At 47.9% G+C, this 27,989-nt stretch overlaps 3 protein-coding genes across 10 annotated transcripts; 2 read left to right on the forward strand and 1 right to left on the reverse strand.

The window, feature by feature from the left end:
- Positions 1-748: 748 nt before the first annotated feature.
- nphp1 (nephronophthisis 1) lies at positions 749-10,167 on the reverse strand. Of its 2 annotated transcripts, none has more exons than XM_078104321.1 (20): positions 9,762-10,167; positions 9,282-9,343; positions 9,111-9,171; positions 8,227-8,360; positions 7,882-8,071; positions 7,687-7,788; positions 7,474-7,586; positions 7,303-7,348; positions 7,100-7,187; positions 6,916-7,010; positions 5,974-6,102; positions 5,323-5,397; positions 5,138-5,248; positions 3,774-3,856; positions 3,617-3,693; positions 3,116-3,215; positions 2,903-3,015; positions 2,429-2,502; positions 2,260-2,304; positions 749-1,822 (listed from the first exon to the last, which is right to left on the reverse strand). In XM_078104321.1, the coding sequence occupies exons 1-20, from the start codon at positions 9,825-9,827 to the stop codon at positions 1,556-1,558; spliced, it is 2,031 nt and encodes a 676-aa protein (XP_077960447.1). In that variant the 5' UTR covers positions 9,828-10,167; the 3' UTR covers positions 749-1,555. The 2 variants fall into 2 exon arrangements, with proteins under 2 accessions (XP_077960447.1, XP_077960446.1); XM_078104320.1 differs by having other exon boundaries at positions 9,282-9,376; positions 9,762-10,052.
- Positions 10,168-10,669: 502 nt separating this feature from the next.
- LOC120813173 (C-signal) lies at positions 10,670-12,912 on the forward strand. Its single transcript, XM_040169260.2, has 4 exons — positions 10,670-11,481; positions 11,635-11,812; positions 11,908-12,002; positions 12,490-12,912. Exons 1-4 carry the CDS (start codon positions 11,068-11,070, stop codon positions 12,679-12,681), a joined length of 879 nt encoding a protein of 292 aa, XP_040025194.2. The 5' UTR covers positions 10,670-11,067; the 3' UTR covers positions 12,682-12,912.
- Positions 12,913-13,444: 532 nt separating this feature from the next.
- Positions 13,445-27,972, forward strand: pank1a (pantothenate kinase 1a). 7 transcript variants are annotated; one of them, XM_078104322.1, is made up of 10 exons: positions 13,445-14,454; positions 18,423-18,584; positions 19,103-19,273; positions 22,487-22,633; positions 22,837-23,042; positions 23,386-23,639; positions 24,214-24,390; positions 24,961-25,084; positions 25,870-25,995; positions 26,170-27,972. In XM_078104322.1, exons 1-10 carry the CDS (start codon positions 14,211-14,213, stop codon positions 26,227-26,229), a joined length of 1,671 nt encoding a protein of 556 aa, XP_077960448.1. In that variant the 5' UTR covers positions 13,445-14,210; the 3' UTR covers positions 26,230-27,972. The 7 variants fall into 7 exon arrangements, with proteins under 7 accessions (XP_077960448.1, XP_077960449.1, XP_077960451.1 ...); XM_078104324.1 differs by lacking the exon at positions 13,445-14,454 and adding an exon at positions 14,869-15,067; XM_078104326.1 differs by lacking the exon at positions 13,445-14,454 and adding an exon at positions 14,882-15,048.
- The last annotated feature ends 17 nt before the right edge of the window (positions 27,973-27,989 follow it).

Raw genomic sequence — 27,989 nt, forward strand, 5'->3', positions numbered from 1 at the left:
ATGAGTTTGTTTTGGAAATCACATCATTAACTTCATGGCTCAGTTAAAGGGAGGGAAGGGGGGAGGGAAGGAGGGAAGGAAGGGGGGAGGGAGGGGGGAAGGAAGGGGGGAGGGAAGGGGGGAGGGAAGGGGGGGCGGGTTGAACCGATCCGCTGTAGTTTTCAGAGGTCAAACGTTTGGGGGTCAGAAGATAGAGAACCAGACGTAGTTTGATGATGAGTTTGGAGTCTCCCCCGTGTCCCACGGCGAAGTGTCCCTGAACAAGACCCCCCCCCCACCTGCTCCCCAGGGGCTGCAAACGTAAGTCGCTTTGGACAACAGATGTAATGCAAAGATAATCCTCCTGTGTGTGTGTACGTATCAGCTTTCACGTGAACAATGGGGATTATTTGAATACCCCCCCCCCCTTCATGTTTACGTCCCTCAATGGAATCTTTGCTTGAAGCTGTAAATATAAAATAATTATTAGAAATGCTAAAAATGATGTGATGTTTATTATTTTTTATTGCTGCCTTTAGATGTTATTTTATTCTGTTGCACCTAAACAACAAAGCTCTCTGGTCGCCGCGGTCACCGTCACCACGGCAACGGCGACGGAATGTGGAAATGCAGGACGAGCAGGAAACGATTCCCCGCAAGAAAAGGCCTCTCCCATATTCAAAAACTCTGGCGTGCGCAGACATTTTGCACACGTGTGCTCCTGGACACGCTCTAAAAAAAGTCAAATCATGCAAATGCACCAGACTACTTTTTCCGCTTCCATTTTTAATTTATTGAAAAACACATTTTTTCAAACTCCTCCCAGACGCAGAGTCCATTCTCAAATTGAAGGATCATTATCGGCTGGATGCCTCAAAAGGGAAGTAAACATTTCATTGTGTAGTTATGGACCAATGAAGTTGTGAGGGGGTGTGGCCTAATAGGTAAAGACAGGTAACTCCAAAAGGACTTGATCTGTCCTCACCAAGTCCCCTGAACATACAACATGTACCCATAGTATTTAAACACCAGGCGGAAGCAAAGATCCGGTACTGAGGTCAGTCACTCCACATGTGAACATCGCAGCCGAGCGCCACCTGTGTATTAATCCACCGCGGGAAATAGTCCCCAACAAACATCCTCCTGTTGACAAATGAATCTTCTCAACCGGGAGACAAACTCTGCTTCTTTAAGTGAACAGCATGATGTTCACTTAGTGAGTGAAGGTCCATGTAGAGACAAACAGACCATAAAGCAGGGGACGCTTTAGGGCGGGGCTACACGCTGATTGACAGGTCTCTACCAGAGACGTATACGGCGTCTCTGCTTCCTCCTTAGTCACTTCGTTTTCAGTGGTTGCAAAAATAAAATGGCACGGCGACGGTGAAATCGAGGATTCATGGCGATTGACGTCACCATGACGACAATCGCCATCGTCACCGTGACGACGTCTGCGAACAAACAAGTTTCTTTTTCTTTCACAAAGCGTATTTATGTCACAGTTAAGTGGTTTTGTTGTTTAATAAACCAAACCAATGCCTAGAAAAACCCTCAATTACAAAGTGACCCCCCCCCTCTACCGCGCCGCACGGAGGAGGTCAAAGGTCAACTCCTCCACATCAAAGGCCAGATGCTGGAGCGCGGAGTCCGCCAGCACCTCGGGGCCTGCAGGCCGCCCGGCCTGTCTGAGGGCGTCCAGGGCGCCGTAGATGACCCCCGCTCGCCCCTCCTCCGAGGGGGGGTCGGCCCAGCGAGGGGGGGGCAGCGAGGCCGAGCGGAGCAGGACGTACGCAGACGACATGTAGACGGCGATGAACTGCTGCTTCACGTAGGACAAGTCCCTCTGCAAGAAATAGACACATGAGGAGGAGTAGTATTTATATTATCATATACATATATACATATGTATATATGTATGTGTATATATGTGTATATATGAGCCCTGGCTTACTCTCACACACGCTCAGACATTGTTGTCATACATATCTTATTCTAGGTTATAATATTGTTTGTTTCATGCTCCTCTATAATGTTGTAATATTATTTAGTGGAGGATTCGGACTCTTCTGGCACTCAAACTAATTATTATTATGATGTTTGTTATGTTTGTTTAGTATTATTTAATTGTGCAAATGAATATAACATAAAAAACATAAAACAGGCCTCAACTTCTTCCCAGAACCCTCTAGTGGTCGGTACAGGTATCACACACACACACACACACACACACACACGCACGCACACACGCACACGCACACACACGCACACACACACACACACCTTCTGGGCTCTGCTCATGCTGCTCTCAGCGTCCAGCCAGGCGCTCTGAAAGAAAACACATTCATTCTAATATTGTTCATTTTGCACTAAAGTGAACCTGATCATTTAAAAACCACTGAATTATGGGTAACATGACATCAATTCATTGATTAATTAATCAATAACGCACCCTGAGGGCGTCCAGCAGGTCCGGCTGTTCCAGCAGCTCAGGGAAGGTGGAGAGAACCGGACTGGAGATCAGACCTGGAACAGAAGAGATGAAGTGATATCTGTCTGATAGGTGAGGAGAGGAGAGGAGGTGAGGAGGAGAGGAGGAGAGGAGGAGAGAAGAGGAGAAGAGGAGAGAAGAGGAGAAGAGGTGAGGAGGTGAGGAGAGGAGGTGAGGAGGAGAGGAGGAGAGAAGAGGAGAAGAGGTGAGGAGGTGAGGAGAGAAGAGGAGAAGAGGTGAGGAGATGAGAAGGAGAGGAGGAGAGGAGGTGAAGAAGTGAGGAGGAGAGGAGGTGAAGAGGTGAGGAGGTGAGGAGAAGAGGAGGAGAGGAGGAGAGGAGGTGAGGAGATGAGAAGGAGAGGAGGAGAGGAGGTGAAGAAGTGAGGAGGTGAGGAGGTGAGGAGAGGAGGTGAGGAGGTGAGGAGAGGAGGGTACCTGCGTCCTGCATGGTGGGCCGGTCCAGCAGCAGGGAGTCGGCCTGCAGCTGTCGATGGAGAACCAGCAGCTGGACGCAGCTCAGGCAGTGAAGCAGAGCGTCAGGAAGGAGACTGGAAGAGCAGGAGAGGAGACAAGGACACTCAGGAGGAGAGGAGACAAGGACACTCAGGAGGAGCTGATGGTTTGGTTATCTAACGTTCTTAATCCCACCTGAGACGAGTTCTGGTCTCACTGCCGCACGATTTAAGCTTTAGGATCAGTTTGGGCCGACGGCGGGCCTGAAGCATCTGCTGGAAGACGCCGCCTGGGGCTGAGAGGGGAGGAGGGGGGAGGAGGGGGAGAGTAGGGGTGGAGGAGGGGGGGAGGAGGGGGGGAGGAGGGGGGGGAAGGGTGAAGGACAAGTGCAGAGATGGGCGAGGACACATAATGGTTACTTTACAACAAAGACACCAGCTCCCATGATGCCCAGGGGCAGCGGTGGCGCATGGAGTAGAATGTGCCGGGGTGCACAAGGTTGGCGGTTTGAATCCCGGCTGCTCCACATCCCATGTCGCAGTGTCCCTGAGCGAGACTCCTAACTGATCCATGTAATGTAAGTCGCTTTGGATAAACGCGTCAGCTGAATGACAACGTAATGCCCCCTCTGCCCCATGACATCATCGAGGCCCCCTGGTGGGCCGGGTGCTTAAGGAGTCTCGATGGTCTCCTTACGTCCTGTGGGGGCCGAGGCCTCCATCTCCACATCCTTCTCATAGGGAGTCCCTCCATTCACCGTCAGCTCAAAGGTCCTACACACATTGTTGTGCACGTTACTACACAACACGAGGCCTTGCTGTGTGTGTGTGTGTGTGTGTTATTGGGTGTGTACCTGTGGGGGAGAGGGTTCCCAGTGTCGTCGGTCAGTTTGAGGAAGGCCCACCCACAGCTCAGGTCTCCCCTCTCACCTGTGGACTGAAGCCAGAGACGCTGTGTCAGAAGTGGACGAGTTCACCATTAAACATGAAGTGACCATATATGGACGTCTCTGGTGGAGACCTGTCAATCAGCGTGTAGCCCCGCCCTAAAGCATCCTCTGCTTCCTGGTCTGTTTGACTCTAAATGGACCATCAGTCACTAAATGAACATCACGTAGTATTGAAGAAGACGTGAAACTAGAGACTGAGACCATAAACTCATGTTTACAATGTTTACTGAGGGAATAAATCAAGAGAGAATTTCCTCATTTCCTCATAGACGTCTATGGGAGCAGAGGAGTCGCCCCCTGCTGGTCACTACAGAGAAGTAGAGTCATTTCCTCATAGACGTCTATGGGAGCAGAGGAGTCGCCCCCTGCTGGTCACTACAGAGAAGTAGAGTCATTTCCTCATAGACGTCTATGGGAGCAGAGGAGTCGCCCCCTGCTGGTCACTACAGAGAAGTAGAGTCATTTCCTCATAGACGTCTATGGGAGCAGAGGAGTCGCCCCCTGCTGGTCACTACAGAGAAGTAGAGTCATTTCCTCATAGACGTCTATGGGAGCAGAGGAGTCGCCCCCTGCTGGTCACTACAGAGAAGTAGAGTCATTTCCTCATAGACGTCTATGGGAGCAGAGGAGTCGCCCCCTGCTGGTCACTACAGAGAAGTAGAGTCATTTCCTCATAGACGTCTATGGGAGCAGAGGAGTCGCCCCCTGCTGGTCACTACAGAGAAGTAGAGTCATTTCCTCATAGACGTCTATGGGAGCAGAGGAGTCGCCCCCTGCTGGTCACTACAGAGAAGTAGAGTCATTTCCTCATAGACGTCTATGGGAGCAGAGGAGTCGCCCCCTGCTGGTCACTACAGAGAAGTAGAGTCATTTCCTCATAGACGTCTATGGGAGCAGAGGAGTCGCCCCCTGCTGGTCACTACAGAGAAGTAGAGTCATTTCCTCATAGACGTCTATGGGAGCAGAGGAGTCGCCCCCTGCTGGTCACTGCAGAGAAGTAGAGTCATTTCCTCATAGACGTCTATGGGAGCAGAGGAGTCGCCCCCTGCTGCTCAGAAAAGAGAACAGGATAAGATATTCCTTTATTAGTCCCACAGTGGGGAAATTCACAGGATCGCGGCAGCAAAATGGACACTACACACAAGATACATGGTAAACACAACAAGAGCAGAGGTGATAAGCAGCTTTAAAACGTGAAGCTTTGACTTTACTTTAAAGCGCCAGAGGTTGTTGTGTGTGTGTGTGTGTGTGTGTGTGTGTGTCCTCACATTGCGTGTAAAGGTGACTCCGAGTTCAAAGAGGATGCCGAGGTCGGGAGACGGGGAGTTGCAGCGGAGGAAACAGTCTCCGTCCAGGAGGGCCGGCAAGAGGCCCGTCACCTGGAGCAGAAACAGAGTCAGAGCATTACGTTTAGTTTCTTCTTCTTCTATTCGTGATCGTGCTGTAAGCGTACTCGTGGAGAGAAGCTCCAGGTCTTGGGGTTCTTGGGGTTGTAGGTCGCCCTCACTGTGTGGATGTTACTCAACACCTGAAAGAAAGAAAGAGCATCAGTTGGGATTTTCAAGATGTACTCATGAATGAATAATATCTGATACAAGACGTCTGTGAGTCCAGGAGAAGAATCATCCAGTGAAACACATCTGCAGCATTTATGACATTACAGGTCATTTAGCTGACGCTGACTTACATTGCATTTATAACCCATAGCTTTTTAAAACATTTTCAAAAAATTCCATTACATGAAAAAGTCAGAAAATATTTGGTTGAAGAAAATTGAATTGAATTGAAGAAAAGGTAAAAGATTTGATCAAAAGCATACAAAAATGTTTTTTTCAAAAATGGCATGGAAATAAAAGAAAAAAATGATTTAAAAAATGTATTTAGTAAAAAAAAAAGTTAAAAATTAAAACAAAATTGGTTCAAAAAAGTTTTAAAAGATTTGTTAAAAAATGTCAGGGAGAAAAAAAAGAGAGGAGAGGAAAGATGACAGAGAAGGAAACAGGAGATGAGAGGAAATGATGATAATAGCTTAACCAATATCATATATCCACACTAGATTCTTTATACGTGGACACAGGAAGTGATGTCAACACTAAGACTCCACCTGAGACCCGTCGAAGGCGCAGAGGCGGACGTGTCTGCTGAGGACGTGAACTCCGACCCCGGGAGAAGGAATCCTCGCGCAGCCCTCCAGACTGAAGCAGACACACGTCCTCACCTGCCGAGCTCGAACCTACGGAACACAGAGAGGGGATGACTAGAGACACACACACACACACACACACACACACACACACACACACTCAGGCCCCGTTCACACCTGGACACAGCATGTGTCATTGACATGTTGATGGGTGACCACGTCTGTCTTTAAAGTGAAGTCAAAGCTCCATGTGATGAAGTTGAAATTCTGTGTAGTGACCAGCAGGGGGCGACTCCTCTGGTCCCATAGACGTCTATGAGGAAATGACTCTACTTCTCTGTAGTGACCAGCAGGGGGCGACTCCTCTGCTCCCATAGACGTCTATGAGGAAATGACTCTACTTCTCTGTAGTGACCAGCAGGGGGCGACTCCTCTGGTCCCATAGACGTCTATGAGGAAATGACTCTACTTCTGTGTAGTGACCAGCAGGGGGCGACTCCTCTGGTCCCATAGACGTCTATGAGGAAATGACTCTACTTCTCTCTTGATTTACTCCATCAGTAAACATTGTAAACTTGAGTTTAAGTCTCAGTCTCTAGTTTCAAGTCTTCTTCAATACAGCATGATGTTCATTTAGTGAATGATGGTCCATTTAGAGTCAAACAGACCATAAAGCAGGGGATGCTTTAGGGCGGGGCTAGAACAGTGACAGGTCTCTGCCCGATGAGGTCATTTCCTGTTTACGGGCTGCAAACATCAGTTCGCAAACTAACGAGTGACGTCGCCATGGCTACGTCCTCCTCTGACAAACATTCTGTGCTCCAAACCGACCTCCGCTGTGAGCGTAATTATCTGTGAACTCATGGTCGTCATGGCAACGTAGGACCGGAGATGCCGTCTCACCCTGCCGGTGTCCGGATCCAAGAAGAGGTCGCTAAAGGAGAGCTGTGATTGGCTGAGCTCGGGCTGGACGTAGTGACTCCCTCTGTGTGTTACACCTTGAGAGGAAGACACAGAGGCTTTTAATGACACAGTATTGATTAGTTACTGATACTGATAGTGTGTGCGTGTGTGTGTGTGTAATGACCTTCCTCCACCAGCAGCTTGGTGAGCGACGACGGTCTGAATCCGGAGGGTATGGCCCCCATGGCAGAGAGCACGTCTGTTGCATCAATCTGTCCCCGCACGCACACACACACACACACACACACACACACACACACACACCAAACATTGTGGATTCCACCTTCGCTGATGATAAATCCAGCAGAAGAAGGAGGAGATATTTACCTCCGTCAGCGCTCTTCTCACGCTGCTCCAGTTGGAATGTGGAGAACTTTTAAACAACAGAAGAATTCAGATCAAACTGATTGATTGTGTCCTGGAGGGCTTTATTATCACCTGACACCTGATGTCCTTCAATCGCTGAGCAGACCTAATACTGTTTTACTTTAAACCGACCTTTGTTTCTCCCCGTCAGCGCTCAGTTCTTCTTCGTCCTCCTCCTCTTCCTCCTCCTCCTCCTCTTCCTCCTCTTCCTCCTCATCATCATCATCATTCACCCCGGAGCCGATCTGAACAGCAAAGGAGGCTCAGGTCAAACTTTTTCCTTTTGCTTTCCTCTGTGAACTAACCGACACAACGAGATGAAGGCGTGATTGTTCTTCATCTCACCTTCAGGTACGTTTTGGGGACGACTCCTTGGTTGCCGTTAGCATCCTGAGCTAGCCACCACCCGTCTGCCGTCTTTCTGATGATCCTCAGCACCCCCCCTCTCTGAGGACAGCAGGGACACACATCACGTGTCACGTCGTGGGACATGTTTGTTACCCACACACACGCCTGATGATGAAACAGGAAGTGCTTCACCTGAACCGACAGGTCTCCTTCCTGTTCTCCCGTGAAGTCGCTGAGGGCGGTGTAGATGAGAGGCTCTGACGGAGAGGGAGGCTTTGCAGCCCGCTTCTCATCCTCATCATCATCATCGTCGCTACTGTCTTTGTCCTCGTCCTCGTCCTCGTCTTGGTCCTCGTCTTCTTCATCTTCCTGTGATTCATCGCTGTGAATCACAACGTCTTCTTAAACCTCAGAAACACAGAGCTTCAAAGCTCAAATGAACTGGATGTGACTTTGGGACTTTGGGGATCGTTTAAAGGAGCAGTTCAACCGGTGTAATATTTGTACATTCTTCCTGAGGTCACAGGGGTCACTGACCCTGCAGCAGAGCTGGGTCCCGGTGGTGAGAGCTCCAGAGAGAGGCCGTCCACGCGCTTCAGGATGCTCTGCAGCCGGGTCTCCTCCTCCTGCTTCCTCCGCTCGTAGTTCCCCACCGGAGCCGGCTCGTCCGCCTAGAGCAGCGAACTGGTTAGGCCACGCGCCCCTTCTACATCCCAACGGGGTTCGGGTTTGCTCACGCGTGACGTTTGTCTATAACATTAGTTCCTGTTAAATGTTGCAGTGTGAACACAGAAATTGTATCATATTCATTCTGAATCAGGATAAAGCAAAAAACACTGCAACAAAGTTTCAATAAACTCCAGTTACGTCACTTTAAAGGAGCAACAAGAAGGACGAGGACACGCGCACAGTCTCAGAGGCAGATATGAATGAAAAGCGAGGATTCCATCTGAGGGTTTCACAGCAGCGCAGAGAGAGGGGGAGAGAGAGGGAGGTAGGCGACGTTGGCGAGTGAGGGACGAGTATCGCCTCGGATTCCTCCGTCTCTCTCTGTCTCTCTCCTCTCTCGCGACTGGTAGCTTCATCCGTCCACCTGACCTGTTAGCTGCACAAACTAGGCTCACATTAGCTAGTGTGTACGTAAAAGGAGGAACTGAAGTGTATTTATATGTTTATATTTAAATCTTTCATTTCATTAAAAACGTGCAAAACTGTCTTCATTTAGTCCCTAAATAGATTCCTTAACAATAGCTAATAATATATCAGATTGATCATCAGATTGATCCACATGCTGCCTCAGAAACGTGATCAGCTATAATTGAAGTTGGTATTAGTCAATCAACAGTATGAATAAATATTACACCAAACATATTTAAGAATAACATTTGAATTACCATGTTTATAGACAGTTAAGCACTAACCTTAGTCAGCTTCATCAGGGTCCTTTGTGTCTTCTCTGCCAACATCTGCATTTCTTGACATCTTGTTGTATTTGGCCAGTTAGGATGAAAAACAGACCTCAAAGCTTCAGTGAAGACAATTTAAATACGATAGTAAAAGTTCCTGCAATAGTTTCATTGTTGGCTGTTTACCTCCGAAACGCTTCGTCGGTGGTTCCCGCCCGACTCTGCACGTCCTGCAGCAGCCTGTCGACCTGCACGGGACACCAGCCGTGAACCGCCACGTCCTCCCGATTCAACGTTAATTCACCGACACGATATATTACTGCGTTATTCTTACTGTATTAATTATTTGTTAATGCATTACTGTCTAGTCTTTAAACTCTGAACAATGTGTCTTCAGGAGTGTCTCCAGTCTCCATTCACAAATCTTCTCTTTTAATGTCCCCTTTTCATCTTAAGGAGCCCTTCACTAAACAAACCCATGAGGTCTTTCTCCCAGGGTGTTCTGGATGATTCGGCATTCACCTCATGCACCGCGAACATCTGTCTTTCGCGTGGTGCTGTGTTTACGTGTCTCATCTTCAGCCGTTTGTGGACATTTAAGCTAGCACAAGGCGTCCTGTAGCGGGGCTTTAGCGTTAAACACAAAGGGAAAGCGCGCTTACAAACCTGCTTCTCGAGTTCGTCCACTTCTCTCTGGACGAGCTGCAACGGCCCTCGTCTTTTTAGCGGCATTTAAACGCTGTTTTACGAGTCACATGAAATATGTTTTAGCGGACAGCCTAGCCAGCCGCTAGCCGCTAGCCGACAACACACTTCCACCGGTCGCTAGGCAACCGGTTCCACCGTAGATTTAATACATCTGAAATATGTTTATACACTCGCTATGTAATTAATGATTGTAGATTAATGCCAAAAAACCTTTGCTGAAAATGTGTGTTATTATAATTGATATATATAACTTAAATTTATAATTTAACTTTAGTCCATTTTACGACACCCGGATGTGTGGGTTGCTAATGCGTCACCGCCACCTGCTGGACCAGAAAATGAAACGACATGTTAGAAAGTCTCCGGGATGGAGAAATCATCCTTGCTTAAATTGCTGAATAACATCATAATAATAATAATAATAATAATAACTATCTTCTCTCCGCTGCTGCTGCACAATTTCTTCAGAGACACCCACAACACATACAACCTCCTCGTTGTAAAATTAAGTAGATTTTTACTGAATTAAGGGTAACATATGAGATCGTACAGAGAATAAAAGCATAGGGCTAATTACTTAATACAATATAAATACTATCTTAGCAAATGAAAAAATCATTCCAAACCTAAGTCTAACCCTCTATTGTCGCTTTGGATAAAAGCATCAGCTAAATGACATGTAATGTAAATTCTGAAATAGTACATAGAAATCTATAAATATATGTTAATCTCACTCATGGCTAAAAACAGCAAAGAACAACAAAGAGCATATATCACAACAATAAGGCATTGGTTTTTGGCTATTTTACAGTACTCACACTTAATATATGATACAAATAATATTCCATAAGATAATACATAAGAGGTTGTGTGGTTTGACACAGAACACAAACATAACACGATGGTGCAACTGAGTGAACCTTTTAAATAATATAGAAATGAGTCAATAATAACTTCAGGGTTTACACAGCTCCACATCTGGCCAGTGCACAGCACTTTGCAATGTCACGCACGCGCGATGAAGACTTGTGTAAGCGCTCTCGGTAACGACCTGCAGAGGGCGTGTTGTGCATGTTGTGAAACGTGCTGCCTTAACTTCCCCTCGTTAAATGCCAGCTCTGCATTTGAAGTAGTCCAACTTAAAATTAAGAAGCACATTCTGCACGTGACATACATACAAGTACAATTACAGTACAATAATTGACTTCCTTCATTTCTAAAAATAATGTATCGGTGATGTTCCTTGCTACATCTTCCTGAGATTATGACATTTACGACGTTATATGTGACCATGAAGGCCGCACACGCTCCTCGCGTTCAGCCTCCAGTCGGTGTGACGTCACTACCTGTCATGGCGGCCCCCGTAGCGCTCGTCCAAGGGGCCAGCAGGGGACTCGGGCTGCAGTTCTGCAAGCACATCTTAACAAACAGAACCGCCGCCGCCGTCATCGCGACGTGCCGGAACCCGGGCGACGCGACCGAGCTGCGGGGCCTGGCCGAGCGACACCCGGGCAGACTCACGGTCCTGCGGCTGGACGTGAACCGGGAGGAGGAGGTGCGCGGAGCCGCGGAGCGGGTCAGAGAGAGCTTCGGTCGGCTGGATCTGGTCGTCAACTCGTCGGCCATGCTGCACCCCTCCGGGAAGGGAGAGACCAGCCTGAGGGACGTGTCTGCTCAGGTGAGCCGTGACGTCATGACGATGAGTCCTGAATATGCTTTCATAATAGTTTGGATCTGACTTTAAATCCGGCATCAATGACGGTCTGTTTGGTCTGTTTTGCTCAATCAATTAATCCATCCATTTCACTCCTTCCCTCTCCCCCATTTTCAGGGTGTCATTTCCACCTTGACCACCAACACGGTGGGCCCCCTGATTGTGGCCAAGTATTTTGCCCCCCTCCTCCAGAAGGGTGGTGGCGGTTTCGGTCAGCAGCCCCCGGAGAAAGCACAGCAGCACAGCGGCATCCTCGTCAACATCACCGCCAAAGTGGGGTCCATCGGAGACAACGGTAGCTGCTACGTCCGCCCCGCGCTCCCCCTCTGCGGTGACCTATGAAGCACGCGGTCCTTCATTGGTGCTCCTCTGGTGTGTCCCCCCTCTCAGGTCTGGGCGGGTGGTACAGCTACAGGATGTCTAAAGCAGCGCTCAACATGGCGACCAGGAACCTGTCCATCGAGCTGGGCCGCGGTCGACCCAAGGTGGGTTTGTCCCCACAGGTTCTACATCAGAAGTACACGAGACGCCAGCGGAGGCCTTTAGTGTCTTCTAAGTCGCCTTCTGAGACCAGCAGAGGAGACGTGTTCACACACACACACACACACACACACACACACACACACATGAACACTGATTTATCTCCATGGAAACCACTATCACTTCAGCCATTTATTTCCTCCATCAACCATGGAAGAAGTAACCTGCACATCATTGTGAGGTGTTGTCTCTGTTGTTACAGCTGTTAGAACACAAAATAAATACATTAATCACAATAAACAGATACACATGATGCAGAAGTAATGAGGTAAGTATATTGATTTGTAAAAAGTCTGAATTCATGTTTTACCTTTTAAATCACTTGTTTTCTGAATGGAGTCTGGATCTATCCGTGCAGGGGGGACGTCTCATCTCTGATTGGCTCTGATAAAGCACCAAAGGTTGTGACCACTTGTGCCCCCCCCCCCCCAGGTGGTGTGCGTGTCCTTGCACCCAGGAACAGTCGACACCGCCCTCTCGCGGCCGTACCACAGGAACGTGCCGAAGGACAAGCTGTTTGGCGCCGAGCTCTCCGTGAGCCACCTGATGGGCCTGGTGGACTCTCTGAGCATGGAGCGCACCGGCAAGGCCTACAACTGGGACGGGACCGAGCTCCCCTGGTAGAGCCGGGGGGCTAAAGACCAGGACGTGGATCCGAGAAGAGCTGGACGCTGCAAAGAGGAGGAGTAGACCACCGACTACCTCACAGCCAATCAAAGGGCTTCAATGGCAGTGGGATGCTGATACGGATTAGCTGCCTTTGTGCTAAGCTAAGCTAACCAGATATGAGACAGATCTCCTTCACATGTTCCTTGTGTGTTTGATTATTGAATAAAATCGGTTTTATTATCATGACATTCATTTCTGTTAATATGCATTAGAAATGTATACAGATGACATTTGAGCCTATAAATGAAGGATTTCGGCACCTCAGGGTTTAGTTTGTTGCTCGAGGACTCCGCCAGAGCCGGGGATTGAACCAGCAAGCTACCGTCTCATCATCAACAGCAACCAGTGATCATCAACGGGTCGTACGTGTGTTCAACATCTTCACTGTGGGTTCGTTTTTATAATTAGATCACATATAAACTTCACAGAGATGAATAACAGCAGCGTGTAGTTATTGAAATCCCCCAATTGTATGACATTAATATTACACAATATAATAGAGAGCTAAAGATTACATATAACTATATATGATGTATAATAACATTAAATTATCAAGACATAAAGGAGTTATTAGAGAAAGATGATTTGAACATTTAAAAGCCTAAAAGCTTTGAATGGTAAAATAACAGTAAAAAAATAATAAAATGTACATTTTAATGGAATAATAATAGCAGTGATTGGAGATTATTTTATCTAAAACTGCACGTGTTATGAATGGGAAGTAAAAATAAGCATTTATAATATAGAATGTTTTATATATATTATATATACACATATGTTACATATATCTCATCAGGTTTGCATATTTAATCAGACGGATTTGACTATATTATTTTAGCGATTATTCTGGCATTTGAACCATTTTATATCCCTGACTTATTGTTTGATTTCTCTTGAATGTCACGTGCCTCTTTTCATTCGCATCGACGTGTGACTGTTTGAATCTCCGGTTATGCAACGATCACACACAGCGGATGCAAAGGCATCGTTATATTTCATTATTCTCTCTTGAGAGGTTACAACGTTTCATTTTTCAGCACAACACTTTGACATTCCTTCCACCGTCATTATTATCGTTTATAAGCACCGCAGCAAAACCGGTCGGACGAGGTAAACGGGTTCGGGCGGCTGGCGTGACGTCGCCGTCCACACACACAAGCACAAGCACGCGCACTCGTGCCCGCTCCTAAGACGCACGGGCCGTCGCCGCTCCGCCCGCTGATCTCAATGTGGGGAAATGACCGCGAGTGACCTCGAAGCGAACGCAGAGTTGTAGCGGCCGCTCGTCCCCCGCCGGAGCCCCAGGGTGCGTTCGTCTTTACCGGGGGATAGTCTACCGGGGGCGGCACCACCGGCCGGCTCCGTGTAACGTTGAGCGGGGTCGCCGCTCGGAAGCGGCGGAGCTAACGTTAGCTTAGCCTAGCGGCCGGCGGTCTGTCATCCACCTACTGTCGATGCTAAGCTAAGCTAGGCTAGCCGCTGCCATGGATACAGCCGAGTCAGTGGTGGATAAGAAAGGAGCGTCGGGACCCTTTCACGTCAACAACGGGCCGAGCCCGAGGGGGTTTCACGGTAACGGCAGCTGCTGCGGCGGCGGATCGAGCCCCGCGGCACCGGAGGAAGCGCATCACCTGCACCGCGGCGGGGAGGACGCGGAGTGCAACGGCTCCCCGGCCAAGAGGAGCCGGCTGCGGAGGAGGACGGAGTCTGTGAAGCGGAACAGACCCCGTGAGTGATCAAACCCGTGTTCACTGGTTCACAAGGCTTTTAATGACACAGTATTGATTAGTTACTGTGTGTGTTATAGTGGTGTGTGTGTGTGCGTGTATAATTATTACAGGTTAACACCCAGCGCCGCTTTATTAAAGCCCGCTGTTATCGCGTCGTGATTCGCCCCTCAGACAATGTAGTCCCTTCAGTGATGAGATCAAGCCGCGGTGTCTCCGGCTGATCCGCTGTCGTCAGGGAGACCCCCTTTTTGTTGTCATGGACCCTCAGGCTGCTTTCGGCGCGCTGCGATTGGTCGGTTTCCCCGGTGGGGAGAAAGCTCCTGATAAGTGGGCCTGGCTTGCCTCGGCCAATCAGCGGCCGACTCCTGTCTTCAGGGCACTGGGCCCGCCCCCTTTTTATTTACCGAGTGTTTCGATGATGGTGAGAGGAGATAATCCGGGGAAACTGGAAAAGAGTCGGTTTCTTCAGGGTGTGAGTCTGCTTACGTAACCCGGACTGACCGGGACCACCGAACCTTCCAACAAGCTTACCTGTGATTAGTTTATATTTCTGCGCACCTGCAAGCTGACATTGTGCCTCACTATGAAGCTTGTAAGTGAAAAGAAACCTGGTAAGTGTGTGTTGGTTTTGCTTCATTCCATTGAGACAGAGAAATGAGTTTGTCTGTACTTTTCATTTCTAATTGTCCTTTTAATTAAAGTCCTTATCTTCACACGTTAAAGTTTCAGTCCGGCTGCTTAACGCCGAAGGGCCGGGAGCCGACTCCTACATGCGTCCCCACACGGGTTGTTGGGTTGTGCAGGGCCTCTCGGGGTAACTGCAGGTCACAGCCGCAGGGTTTGTGGTGTCTGTCGTGGGCGGTGAAAGTTGTTCTAAATGTTTGTATGTCATCTCGTCAGCATTCCTTACTCTAAACCTAATTCAATTAGATTCTGCATATCAGCGTTAGTCACAATCTGAGCTGGCCCCTCTTTTATTGTGTTGCCACGTGATCTAGTAATGGCCGTGGTGTCAATCATTGTGCTGCAAGACAATAAAGCCGCCGCATATTTTCCTAAGTAAATATTATTGTACTTATTGTTGTGTTTCTAAGGCCACATCCTTGTTAAACTTGGCTCCTAGTGAGTTTTAAACCAGCACTACTTTGTGGGTCTGACAGGTTGTACCTGTGTAAGAAAGGTGAGCGCTGTGGTTTGAAACCCCAAACCGAACCCTTAATGTTCTTGTTTCCTTCATTGAGGAGTTTGAATATTTCCTTTATGCAGTTTTCCATTCAGGCGTGTCGGGTTCTTTTGTCAGTGTAAATAAATGTTCACACTCGTTTAGTCGCACAATCAAACATTGTTCTAAAAGGAGGTCCACTTACCAACGCATGCAGCAATGTCTCATTCATTTCAGCGAAAATTGAAATATTTGATGCCCCAATTTAGTTTTTATATTAAAGAGGCCAAGAATCTGTTGCCATGGCAACCTGTCAAACCTTTAGCGCAGTCCCTTAGCTATCAGAGGTTTATTGTTTAAAAGTCCACTACGAGATAAAAGCGTATCGCAGCGTGTCAGAGCGAACAAGAACTTCTTTCACGGTGTTGTTAGTTTGTGTGTCAGATGAGATATTTCATCTGCACGCTCAGTGGAATCGCAGATGTTCTCTTCATCCAGGCCGACTAGTTCTCATGAAGGGTGTTGGGACGCGTCCCGGACAGCCAGCTGGTTTGACATGTCCTGTGCTTTATGGCTGACTGCCGTCCTGCCGTCCTGTCAAGGCCGCTTGAACGCATCACAACACATCTCACGCGACCTCCGCTAACGCTAGCCGTTAGCTCCTCCTTCGAGCCCACCTGCACTGTGCTGCCCAGCTAACGGCTAACGTTAACTAGCTCCTCTCCTGCAGATTGTGTGACAGATGTGTTGACAGAGTGATATCATCAGCCAGGGTGTGTAGCGCTGTTTGCACATGCTCAGTAGCGCCCTGCTAGCTGCTGTGCCTGTGTTGCAGATGTGAGCTGATCAATTATACAATAATGTGATTTCATATCGTTCGCACATCAGCTCTCCTAATGCACAGTAATAATTGACTAATTGTGTTTGTGCATTTCTATAATCCTTCCCTGGTTTGACCGAGTGTCGGCAGGACGAGCTGTGCAAGAAATCTGCATAGTCTGATGGCTGCAATGATTGGTCCTATTTCCTATTTCTGAAAGGCATTTTCTCTCCAACAAGTTTGAGCTTTGACTTTAATTGAGTTACAGATGTCCTGTAATCTTTACCGGGAGGGATTGAAACCAGGCCCTGGCACAAGGCTGGAGGGGAAAGTGTGATCGATAGGTTCTACAATCCTTCGTTCTATGACCTATCATTTGGTGATGATGTAATCATTTAAAAGAGCACAACCTTTAATTCAGGGCAACGTTCACCCAGCTTTAACAACCGGAGTGCCTTCATTTAGTAACACAATAGCTCCCATTAAAACAGGTCGAGTGAAAGTTCTACCACACAGAACGGGGCGTGGGGCTTTCAGCCGAGGGGGGGCTCCTATCTGAAACTACAACCGTCCGCCTAAAAGTAGTATTTTACCAAAATAAAATCTCGTTCTAGTTTAGTCAGTGCGCGGTTATGGGGGGTCATGTTTCTAAAACATTAGAAGCAATGTACGATAGAAATTCCTAAAAGCCAAATTGACATCTTATAAAGTGATATTCTGATTATTTTCTGATCTTATAGAGCAAACGATTTATGGAAAATGACTGATCCTTAATACAATAGTTGTAACCCTAGTTCAGTTTATTCATGACACGGAGAGAAAATAGTCCGTTGATTGGAGAACACCGCAGTGGAGCTGGTGATATCTTTTGTACTGTGAGTAGTATTCACAGCATTGTGATAATCGGTATGGAAGTGATCTGATCAGTAGATACGCTGTATGCACACTGTGTTTTCTGCTCTCATCACAGAAACATGGTGAGCAGCTTGCGTAGTTCTTGTCCCTGAGGGTGAGTTTGTCCTGAGACTACAGCGACACTCGCTTTAAAACCACCATCGAGTCCTAATCTGGTAAGAGCTGTCAATCAGTGTGTAGCCCCGCCCTACATCAGCCCCTGCTTCATGGTCTGTTTGAGTCTATCGTCATTTTAGGACAGCGGATGATCTGGCCGACAGGGGGGGGGGGCGCGGACGCTCGACAGGAGGGACACGGGGATTTTCAAGCCGGCGCTGCTGGCGGGAGTAACACCGTGTCCGAAGAGGTCTAACGCAGACTCCCCGAGCTACCCGAGCTACTCACTAAACTTTTCAATCCAACTCATGGCGATCAATATGTGATCGTCACACACCCTCGGCCGGCCTCTAACGGTTTCCTTTATATTATGTCACAAAAGATCATATTTCGTTCTCACATCTCTGCCTCAGTGCTTTTTAATACACACCTTTCCTCCTGGAGCCTCACAGCTGACCTCAATAAGGAATCAAGTCGTGGGGCACAATTGTGTCTGACCTAAAAAGGTTTTCCCCATCGCAAGAGAACAGAAAACGACGGAGAGATGATGAGAAATCACATTTTGTAAATATTTTGTGGAAAGACCAACAAATATTATATCTCAGTCAAACATTTCCAATAATAATAATGCTTAAACTCTTAAAACAGCACCAGATACTGTGTACACCCGTGTGTAGACATAACTACTGGTCTAGAGGTAACAATGGGTATTGAAGGTACTACACGTGTTGAAGCTACTACTGGTCTAGAGGTAACAATGGGTGTTGAAGGTACTACACGTGTTGAAGCTACTACTGGTCTAGAGGTAACAATGGGTGTTGAAGGTACTACACGTGTTGAGGTAACAATGGGTGTTGAAGGTACTACACATGTTGAAGGTACTACTGGTCTAGAGGTAACAATGGGTGTTGAAGGTACTACGGGTCTTGAGGTAACTGACTGATCTACTGACTCATACCCATTCACACTGCAGGAACAGCTCAACGGAGCAATATGGCGTTAAGTGTCTCGCCCAAGGACACGTCAACTAGCGGAGCCGGGGATCAAACCACCGGTCCTCTGATTGAAGGACAGCCCTGCTCTACCACTGAACCTCACTACAGATGTACAAGAAACGTTGTGGAAATGTGTAGAGGTAAAAACGTTTGTAGAGGTAACAGGAGGTGTAGAGGTCATGACCGGTGTAGAGGTGTTGAAGGTACTACACGTGTTGAAGGTACTAGGGGTCTAGAGGTAACAATGGGTGTTGAAGGTACTACGGGTCTATAGGTAACAATGGGTGTTGAAGGTACTACACGTGTTGAAGGTACTAGGGGTCTAGAGGTAACAATGGGTGTTGAAGGTACTACGGGTCTATAGGTAACAATGGGTGTTGAAGGTACTACACGTGTTGAAGGTACTAGGGGTCTAGAGGTAACAATGGGTGTTGAAGGTACTACGGGTCTATAGGTAACAATGGGTGTTGAAGGTACTACACGTGTTGACGGTATTACTGGTCTAGAGGTAACAATGGGTGTTGAAGGTACTATAGCTGTTGAGGTACCACTGGGTGTTGAAGGTACTACTGGTCTAGAGGTAACACTGGGTGTTGAAGGTACTACGGGTCTTGAGGTAACTGACTGATCTACTGACTCATACCCATTCACACTGCAGGAACAGCTCAAGGGAGCAATTTGGGGTTAAGTGTCTCGCCCAAGGACACGTCAACTAGCGGAGCCGGGGATCAAACCACCGGTCCTCTGATTGAAGGACAGCCCTGCTCTACCACTGAGCCGCATTCGCCTCACTACAGATGTACAAGAAACGTCGTGGAAATGTGTAGAGGTAAAAACGTTTGTAGAGGTAAGAGGAGGTGTAGAGGTCATGACCGGTGTAGAGGTGACAATGGGTGTTGAAGTCACTACGTGTTTACGGGTATAGAGATGTAGAGGTCACTACATAAGTAGAGGTCACTATGTGGGACGGAGGTGTAGAGGTCACTACATGAGTAGAGGTCACTATGTGGGACGGAGGTGTAGAGGTCACTACATGAGTAGAGGTCACTATGTGGGTACGGGTGTAGATGTTGATCTCTGAGTGGACTTTGCCTAGATAATTCAATTCATTTTATTTTATTTTGTATAGCCCAAAATCGCAAATTACAAATGAGCCTCAGAGGGCTTTACCGTCTGTACACATACGACATCCTCTGTTCTGAAACCCTCACATCGGCACCGAAAAAACTCCCCAACAAATGAGAAAACCCTTCAATGGGGAAAAAAAAGGAAGAAACCTCAGTGAGGACGTCAGAGAAGGATCCATCTCCTGATGGACAGACTACAGTGACGTCATGTGGACAGAATGAACAATGTAAACGATGTACAATACATTCAGTTCCTATAACTGAAATGATTCAAATAATTGTGAGTAGTAAGCAGGTGTACGGCAGGACCACTGCAGAGACCAGCACCATCAGATAGCACCACCATCACATAGCACCACCATCACATAAAACCACCATCACATAAAACCACCATCACATAGCACCACCACCACATAAAACCACCACCACATAAAACCACCATCACATAGCACCACCATCACATAAAACCACCATCACATAAAACCACCATCACATAAAACCACCATCACATAGCACCACCACCACATAAAACCACCACCACATAAAACCACCATCACATAGCACCACCATCACATAGCACCACCATCACATAGCACCACCATCACATAGCACCACCATCACATAGCACCACCATCACATAAAACCACCATCACATAAAACCACCATCACATAGCACCACCACCACATAAAACCACCACCACATAAAACCACCATCACATAGCACCACCATCACATAAAACCACCATCACATAAAACCACCATCACATAAAACCACCATCACATAGCACCACCACCACATAAAACCACCACCACATAAAACCACCATCACATAGCACCACCATCACATAAAACCACCATCACATAAAACCACCATCACTTAGCACCACCATCACATAAAACCACCATCACATAGCACCACCATCACATAAAACCACCATCACATAGCACCACCATCACATAAAACCACCATCACATAGCACCACCATCACATAGCACCACCATCACATAAAACCACCATCAGATAGAACCACCATCAGATAAAACCACCATCACATAGCACCACCATCACATAAAACCACCATCAGATAGAACCTCCATCAGATAGAACCACCATCACATAGAACACCCATCAGATAGAACAACCATCACATAGCACCACTATCACATAGCACCACCATCACATAGCACCACCATCAGATAGAACAACCATCACCTAGAACCACCATCACATAGAACCTCCATCAGAAAGAACCACCATCAGATAGAACCACCATCACATAGAACCACCATCACATAGCACCACCATCACATAGAACCTCCATCCACAGAAGCCTGTGGGGAGGGAATGCACACGACTAGGAGAGGGTAATGTTGGTTTATGATGACAGTAACAGTCATATGATTAATATTTAAAATAATAATAATAGATAAGATAAGAGGACTGACCTCACCGGCCGCTGAACCAGGAGACGGGATGAATGTCTGTCAATGGGGTCAAAACGGGCTGCACTTCACGGAACGCTCACCTGACCTCACCTCCTTTCAACGTAATGTTTCAGCTGAGGTGCATCTGGTTTAAAGCCTCCACTCAGTAAAGTAATACTTTTGGTTTCTTTTGGCACAAATGACACATCTAAAGATATTATCTCCGAGGCCAAAGAAGCCCTTCCCCTGTTTCCTCGGGTGTTTTCTAGTTGCGCATACCAGCAGGTTTTTGTCCACCACCACAGTTCTTTGTGAGTGAAGTCACAGATTCACAGAAAATATGCGAGGCTCCCCGCTGCTTCCCTCCACAACACAAACCAGTTTAACTGAGCCTCTGCTGTCTATAACAGCTCCACAAGGTCTGGTCTCTCCAAGGTATAGAGATCATATAGAAATCATCAGGTGTGAAGAGGACAACAATGTCAAATATGTGAGTGGCACAACCAGAACAACCAGATGTTTGTGACCCAGGTCAGTGCAGCTGGCTGCTGAAAATAGCATCACAGCTGAGTGACGTCCGCACGGAGAGAGGAACAACGCACCGGCGTGTCTACTTAATCCAACGTGGACACGGGATTATTGTTGGTGGAAGGTGATTAGTGATTCCCATAGTTACCATTAATAAAATGAGATGAAATGAGAACAGCTGTTCTCTTCTCAGCGGGAAGCGTCGGCACAGACGGCGTCTGTGTATATATATATATATATATATATATATATAAATGATGTAACTGTAGATCATAGGCAGCAGCTCCGTCAGCTCCAGTAAATCGTTCTTTAACTGAATTAGAGAGAGACGAGAAGCAGTGAATGACGGGAAGAGGATGAAGACGAGGGAGAGGGTGATGATGATGAAGACGAGGGAGAGGGTGATGATGATGAAGACGAGGGAGAGGGTGATGATGATGAGAGGATGAAGACGAGGGTGATGATGAGAGAGTGACCGACCGAGAGAGAGAGAGAGAATGCAAGGAGCTGAACAAAACAGGAGGCCGAGGAGGTGATGGAGGAGGATGTCTGTTTCCATGGCGACCGTGGCTCTTGTTTCTTTCCTTTTTTCTGTATTGTGCTGAACTCAATGTTCTACAGTAACTCTGCAGACCCGCCTGCTCTTTCCCGTCTCCATCTTCATGCTGCTTCCACACCGTAGCTGTTTATAGTTTATTTCCCTGTGTTAAATATCAGAGTTGTAATCATACGAGAGCTGCATTGTTTCTCTTTCTCACTTCTGGCTGAGACATTAAATCGTTAAGACACTTCTGAATCATCTCAGTTCGCTTCTCCTTCTTTCTCTCTCTCTCTCCTTGTGAGCAATAAAACATCAGTGTCATAGAATTCATTCATTCATCAGTCGTTGTCATCCTTGTGGTGCGTTGTTTTTCTTGAAGTGAAGATGTTCAATGCGTTGTTGTTGTTGTTGTTGTCCTCAGCCTTCCCCTGGTTCGGCATGGACATCGGAGGCACCTTGGTGAAGTTGGTTTACTTCGAGCCGGTCGATGTAACTGCAGAGGAAGAGCAGGAAGAAGTGGAAAACCTCAAGTCCATCCGCCGCTACCTCACCTCAAACGTGGCCTATGGTAGGTCTGCACACACACACACACACACACACACACACACACGCAGACACTCGCACAGCGGGAGGTACCGTTCACTTTGTGTAACTAACCGTTGCATAAAATTGCTGAAAGTGTTTTTGTGCTTTACGTGACGGCAGCAAAGAAGGCGTCAGGATGCCAAACAGAATAAAAAAGAAAACAAAATGAAATCGACCCCCCCTCAGGTAAAACGGGCGTGCGTGACGTCCACCTGGAGCTGAGGAACCTGACCATGTGCGGCCGGACGGGGAACCTGCACTTCATCCGCTTCCCCACGCAGGCCATGCCCCGCTTCATCCAGATGGGCCGAGACAAGAACTTCTCCAGCCTGCACACCACGCTCTGCGCCACCGGAGGCGGAGCCTACAAGTTCGAGAACGACTTCAGGACGGTGAGAACATTTCTGATTGGCTGTCTCTAATGCAGCTGCAACACAAAATCATCTTTTATGTAATCAATAAGTCCCGTTCAAAGCCAACATGTGTGCTTCTCAAATAGGGCAATGTGTTTGTGCAGGGGCTGCTTTAGGGCGGGGCTACACGCTGATTGACAGGTCTCTAATAGACCATGAAGCCGGGATGCTTCTTTGTAAGCAGGCGGCCTTGGCCCCTCTTTCCCACAGCTCATTGACCTTCTCTGCAGCGTTGCAGGGTCAATGAGCTGTGCCTCGGCCGGACTGTCCTGAAGTGCTTTAAGAAGGATCTGTCCCTCCATAAAGCCGAATGATCTTGCAGATGGCCGACCTGGAGCTGCTGAAGCTAGACGAGCTGGACTGCCTGATCCGCGGCCTGCTCTTTGTGGACCGGGTGAGCTTCAACGGGCACCCAGAGGGCTACTACTTCCAGAACCCGTCAGACACCGAGAGCTGCGTGAAGAAGACCTGCACTCTGGACAATCCTTTCCCCATGCTGCTGGTCAACATCGGCTCCGGGGTCTCCATCCTCGCCGTGTACTCCGAGAGCGACTACAAGCGGGTGACCGGGACCAGGTGAGGAGGGTGGACACCTAGAAAAGAGAGCGTGGAACCTGCGCCCGCACCCACTCGCCTGCTGTTGTAGACGCGCTGATAAAGGTCTTCAATCGACACGACGCAAACCTCTACTTCAGATGGATGGGTTCTAACAAACGCTTTTGGCTGAAGGAATGACTACAACTCCCATGATCCCATGCTGCCTATTTGCCCCAAATACAGTAGATGGACCAAAGTCCACCATGAGCTCCAAATCGAGTTTGAACTTGTTTTGCACGGTTGAATCTGGGCCAAAGGTGAAGGTGGTTCGAGGCTTTTCACCCTGATAAGAAGGAATCAGCTGTTCTCGACCTTTGCTCCACCTTCGTCCTTATTCAACAGTAGAACTAGATTACGATTAGATACTCGTGTGCCGATGGGCTGCACTTCAACAAGCCGCCTGTCACATTCAAATGATGAGCTTGTTTCATCTATTCGTAGGATTATATCAGAAGTAGAAGCGGTTCTGTTCCCTTCACAAACTCGTCTCCGCCTCTCTTCCCTTCCACCGTTCCTCCCTCACACCGCGTCTCCTCCTCCTCCTCCTCCTCAGTCTGGGAGGCGGCACGTTCCTCGGCCTCTGCTGCCTGCTGACAGGCTGCGAGACCTTCGAGGAGGCGTTGGAGATGGCCAGCAAGGGCGACTCCACCAACGTGGACAAGCTGGTGAAGGACATCTACGGGGGCGACTACGAGCGCTTCGGCCTGCAGGGCTCCGCCGTGGCCTCCAGGTGAGCTTCAGAAGGTAGCATGTGTGTAGTATGTGAGGAACGGGACTATTTTCTCTCCGCCAAACTGCACCCGACCACGTGTGCGCCCACACGAGGATGCTAGGCCAGGAGATGGGGTCAAGGGTTACATCTGCTTTCCTTTTGCACAGTTGTGTGATTTGTATGATGTTGTTGAGATCGCTGTGAAAGTGGTTTGTAAAGATCTAAAGTCGACTCCTCCTCCTCTCACACTCTTTTTCGCTGTATTTCCATTATTTTTGTTAATAATTGTGTCAGCCATCTTTGTAGTTTTCTCTGGATGAGTCCTTTTATTTTTATTACAAACCTACATTATACATTATTCAACTACTTGTGTAAAGTGGATGAACTCTTGATTTATTTGTTAAGCTTGCACACACACACACACACACACACACACACACACACACACAATCTGGGTTCAAAGGTCGCTGCGTGAGGCTGAGAGAAGCTGACGTATCAGGGTTCTGAAGGTCGTCTGGCGACCTATTTGTTTATTTTCAGGGTTACCGTGACGATGAAGCGTCTCTGTGTGTTTTCTGTTTCCTCCAGTTTTGGCCACATGATGAGCAAAGAGAAGCGAGACAGCATCAGTAAGGAAGACCTGGCCAGAGCCACGCTGGTGACCATCACCAACAACATAGGATCCATCGCACGCATGTGTGCCGTCAACGAGGTGCACACACGCGCACACACACACACACCACGGAGGATCAACAGCTGCGTGAATGGCTCAAGCTTTCACGTGTACACAACCGTCTTCACATCACAAAGTGCGAGCGAGTGTGTGTCTGTGTGCGGTGAGCTTCTTTACAGTGTTGCCTTGTGGCTTGGTGATCAAGCAGCATTGTACAGGGCTATCACCGCACACAGAGCGGCAGCACACACACACACACGTCTGACCAATGGGATCAATGACACACGCGTGATAAACTGACTGTTTAGAAAAACCAGATGACACTAGTTTACAAGCTTATTTTTCCTAAAAGGTTTTAGGTTTTAGAGATTTTTAATAAGTTTTGAATTCAGTTTATAATGAAAGATAAAATATTCCTTGATATTTATTAGTGTGCTGACGTCCATCGGCTGACAGCAGTGGGTTCAGTGAACTGGTAACCAGCAGCCCCCCGGCCCCCCTGTGGTGAAAGGGAGGTGCTGCATCAACACGATGAATTCACTCATCCATTATGAGACTTTAGAGCGGCTGAACGCTGCGTTGAGATCAATACCGTCTGAACGTATTGATGGAGGTTTGTCTCCTGGGGGACTTTCTGCTTCAGGCCTCTGAGGTGGAAATCATTGGGTTTTTTTGTTAACTCTTTTTCATCAATGTCGCCTTTTTAAAATGTATTTGACCTCATTTTCCTTCATCAATATTCCCCTCGACGTGTCGGGCTCTAAAAGAGGTAAAAGTTTTTATTAGAGCTTTTAGACGTTAAAGTTTCTCGTGTCTGTGGACAGAAAATCGAGCGCGTGGTCTTCGTGGGGAACTTCCTGCGCATCAACACCGTGTCCACCAAGCTGCTGGCCTACGCCATGGACTTCTGGTCCAAGGGCCAGCTCAGGGCGCTGTTCCTGGAGCACGAGGTGAGCCCCGCCCCCCCCGCTGCCACGCCCCCCCCCCGAGAGACGGCCCCTAACGCGTGTGTGTGTGTGTGTGTGTGTGTGTGTGTGTGCGTGTGTGCGTGTGTGTGTGTGTGTGTGCGTGTGTGCGTGTGTGTGTGTGTGTGTGTGTGCGTGTGTGTGTGCGTGTGTGTGTAGGGTTATTTCGGCGCTGTGGGGGCCCTGATGGAGCTGCTGAAGACCAGTGAGGATCCCTGAAGTGAAAAACACCTGGACGCTGTGATGTCATCAACTCTCGACGCGGTGCCCCCCCTAAAGGACACTTGACTAAAGCCATTGTAGTAATTTAACTCTTGTAAATAACGCCGACCTCTGACCTTCATCTGCTAACCCTCCTAACGGTGTAATATTTAATTTATGGGTTCCTGTAACCCCCCCTGTCAGGAAGCACGGACACGGGGGGCTTTTTGTGTAGCATTACGTCGTGGAGGAGCTGCTGGGGGGATGAACTCTGATCAAAACAATAACAATAGGAAACCACTGAGGCAGCAGAATTCCCACAATGCCACAGTCCTCTGGAGCCGAGGAGACAGGAAGCAGAAGAGCGACCTCCACTTCTTCTTCACGGCCTTTGTTTGTTTGTGTGTTTGTTTGTCTGCCTAGCATAAACACCATATTGCCACACATCACCTGACCGGCTGGCGGTGCTCGTCCACGGGGTGTGAGCGCAGTGCAATGCATTGTGGGGGGGCGTGTCGATGCCTCTGCTTCCAGGATCACAATCAGTTCTTACAGGATTTTAACATTTAAATCTGCGTGTTTGTAGGAGGCGGAGCTTGAAGATGTGCCCCTGTGATGGCGGGGGGGAAACCCCTCTGTGACTTTTACGATTTTACTCTGTTTTTTTTCTGATCAGAATCCAACCGATTTAATGCAGAATAATGACGGTATTTTTCCTCCTCGTCACATAACAACAATATGCAAGTTGTGTTCAAGTACTCGTAGTTCTGCCTTCTTACCCGCCTTGTTACTCACGCTTGATTGACAGCGTGGCCCCGCCCCTCTTCTTCTTCTGTTGCCTTTAATGTGCCCTTCGGAGTGTTTATTGAGTTGAAGCCGTCACGCCGCTCGCGTTGTGTACACAGAACCTGTTGTTGTTGTTGAATCGCACACATCACGTCTCCTATCGTTAAAAGGCCTTTGAACTCATCTCAGAGCGCCGCCACGCCCCGTAGTACTTTTACACCCGACGTTGTACTAATACACGCTTCAAACCCGGAGGTTATAATTTAAACGTGTTTTATTTCACATGTTTGTGAATTTTCTCTTTTCATGAGTGGACGTTTGAATCCGTGAGGACGGGCTGACGTGTGTGTGTGTGTGTGTGTGTGTGCATGCATGCATGCGTGTGTGTGTGCGTGTTTGCTTAAAGCGTCCACCGACGTGTGGTGAAATTACCCACAATGCTATGCAGTGACTCACCAGTTGATTAGACTGGTGTGTAACGTGTTCATGTGTTCATGTCCTGCTGATTGAGTCTCTCACACTACCTTCAGATGTCACACTGTAAACACACTGTACAGGTCACCAGGCTGACCTCTGACCTTTGTCCTGTTGAAACCAACCAGCCTTGTTTTTTTGTTTTTTTGGGACTCCGTGTCTTTGATTTGTACAGAGATTTTGTAAATAATATTGATAAGATATATTCTGCACCAGCAAATCTGTCTGTGTGTTTAGTGGTGGGGGGGCGCGGGGGGGGGGGGGGGTGTTTTTAAATACGTGTTTTAATAAACCCAACGGTGTCACTTAAATATTCACCTCCACCTGACGGCCGCTCTGGCTCTGCTGGGCTCCGGGGGGCCGGGGGGCCGGTGCTTCTCTTCTGCTGCTTTTAACTGGTTGGAAAGAAATAATGAAAAAATGGACTTAACAATAAGAATGAATACAGATCATTTGTTGTGATTGTTTTTCTAAAAAGGAATTAAACTTAAAACTTGATGACTTACGGCTTCTGTTTC

The sequence above is a fragment of the Gasterosteus aculeatus genome, chromosome 6 (genome assembly GCF_964276395.1).
Source record: "Gasterosteus aculeatus chromosome 6, fGasAcu3.hap1.1, whole genome shotgun sequence".
Lineage (NCBI taxonomy): Eukaryota > Metazoa > Chordata > Actinopteri > Perciformes > Gasterosteidae > Gasterosteus > Gasterosteus aculeatus.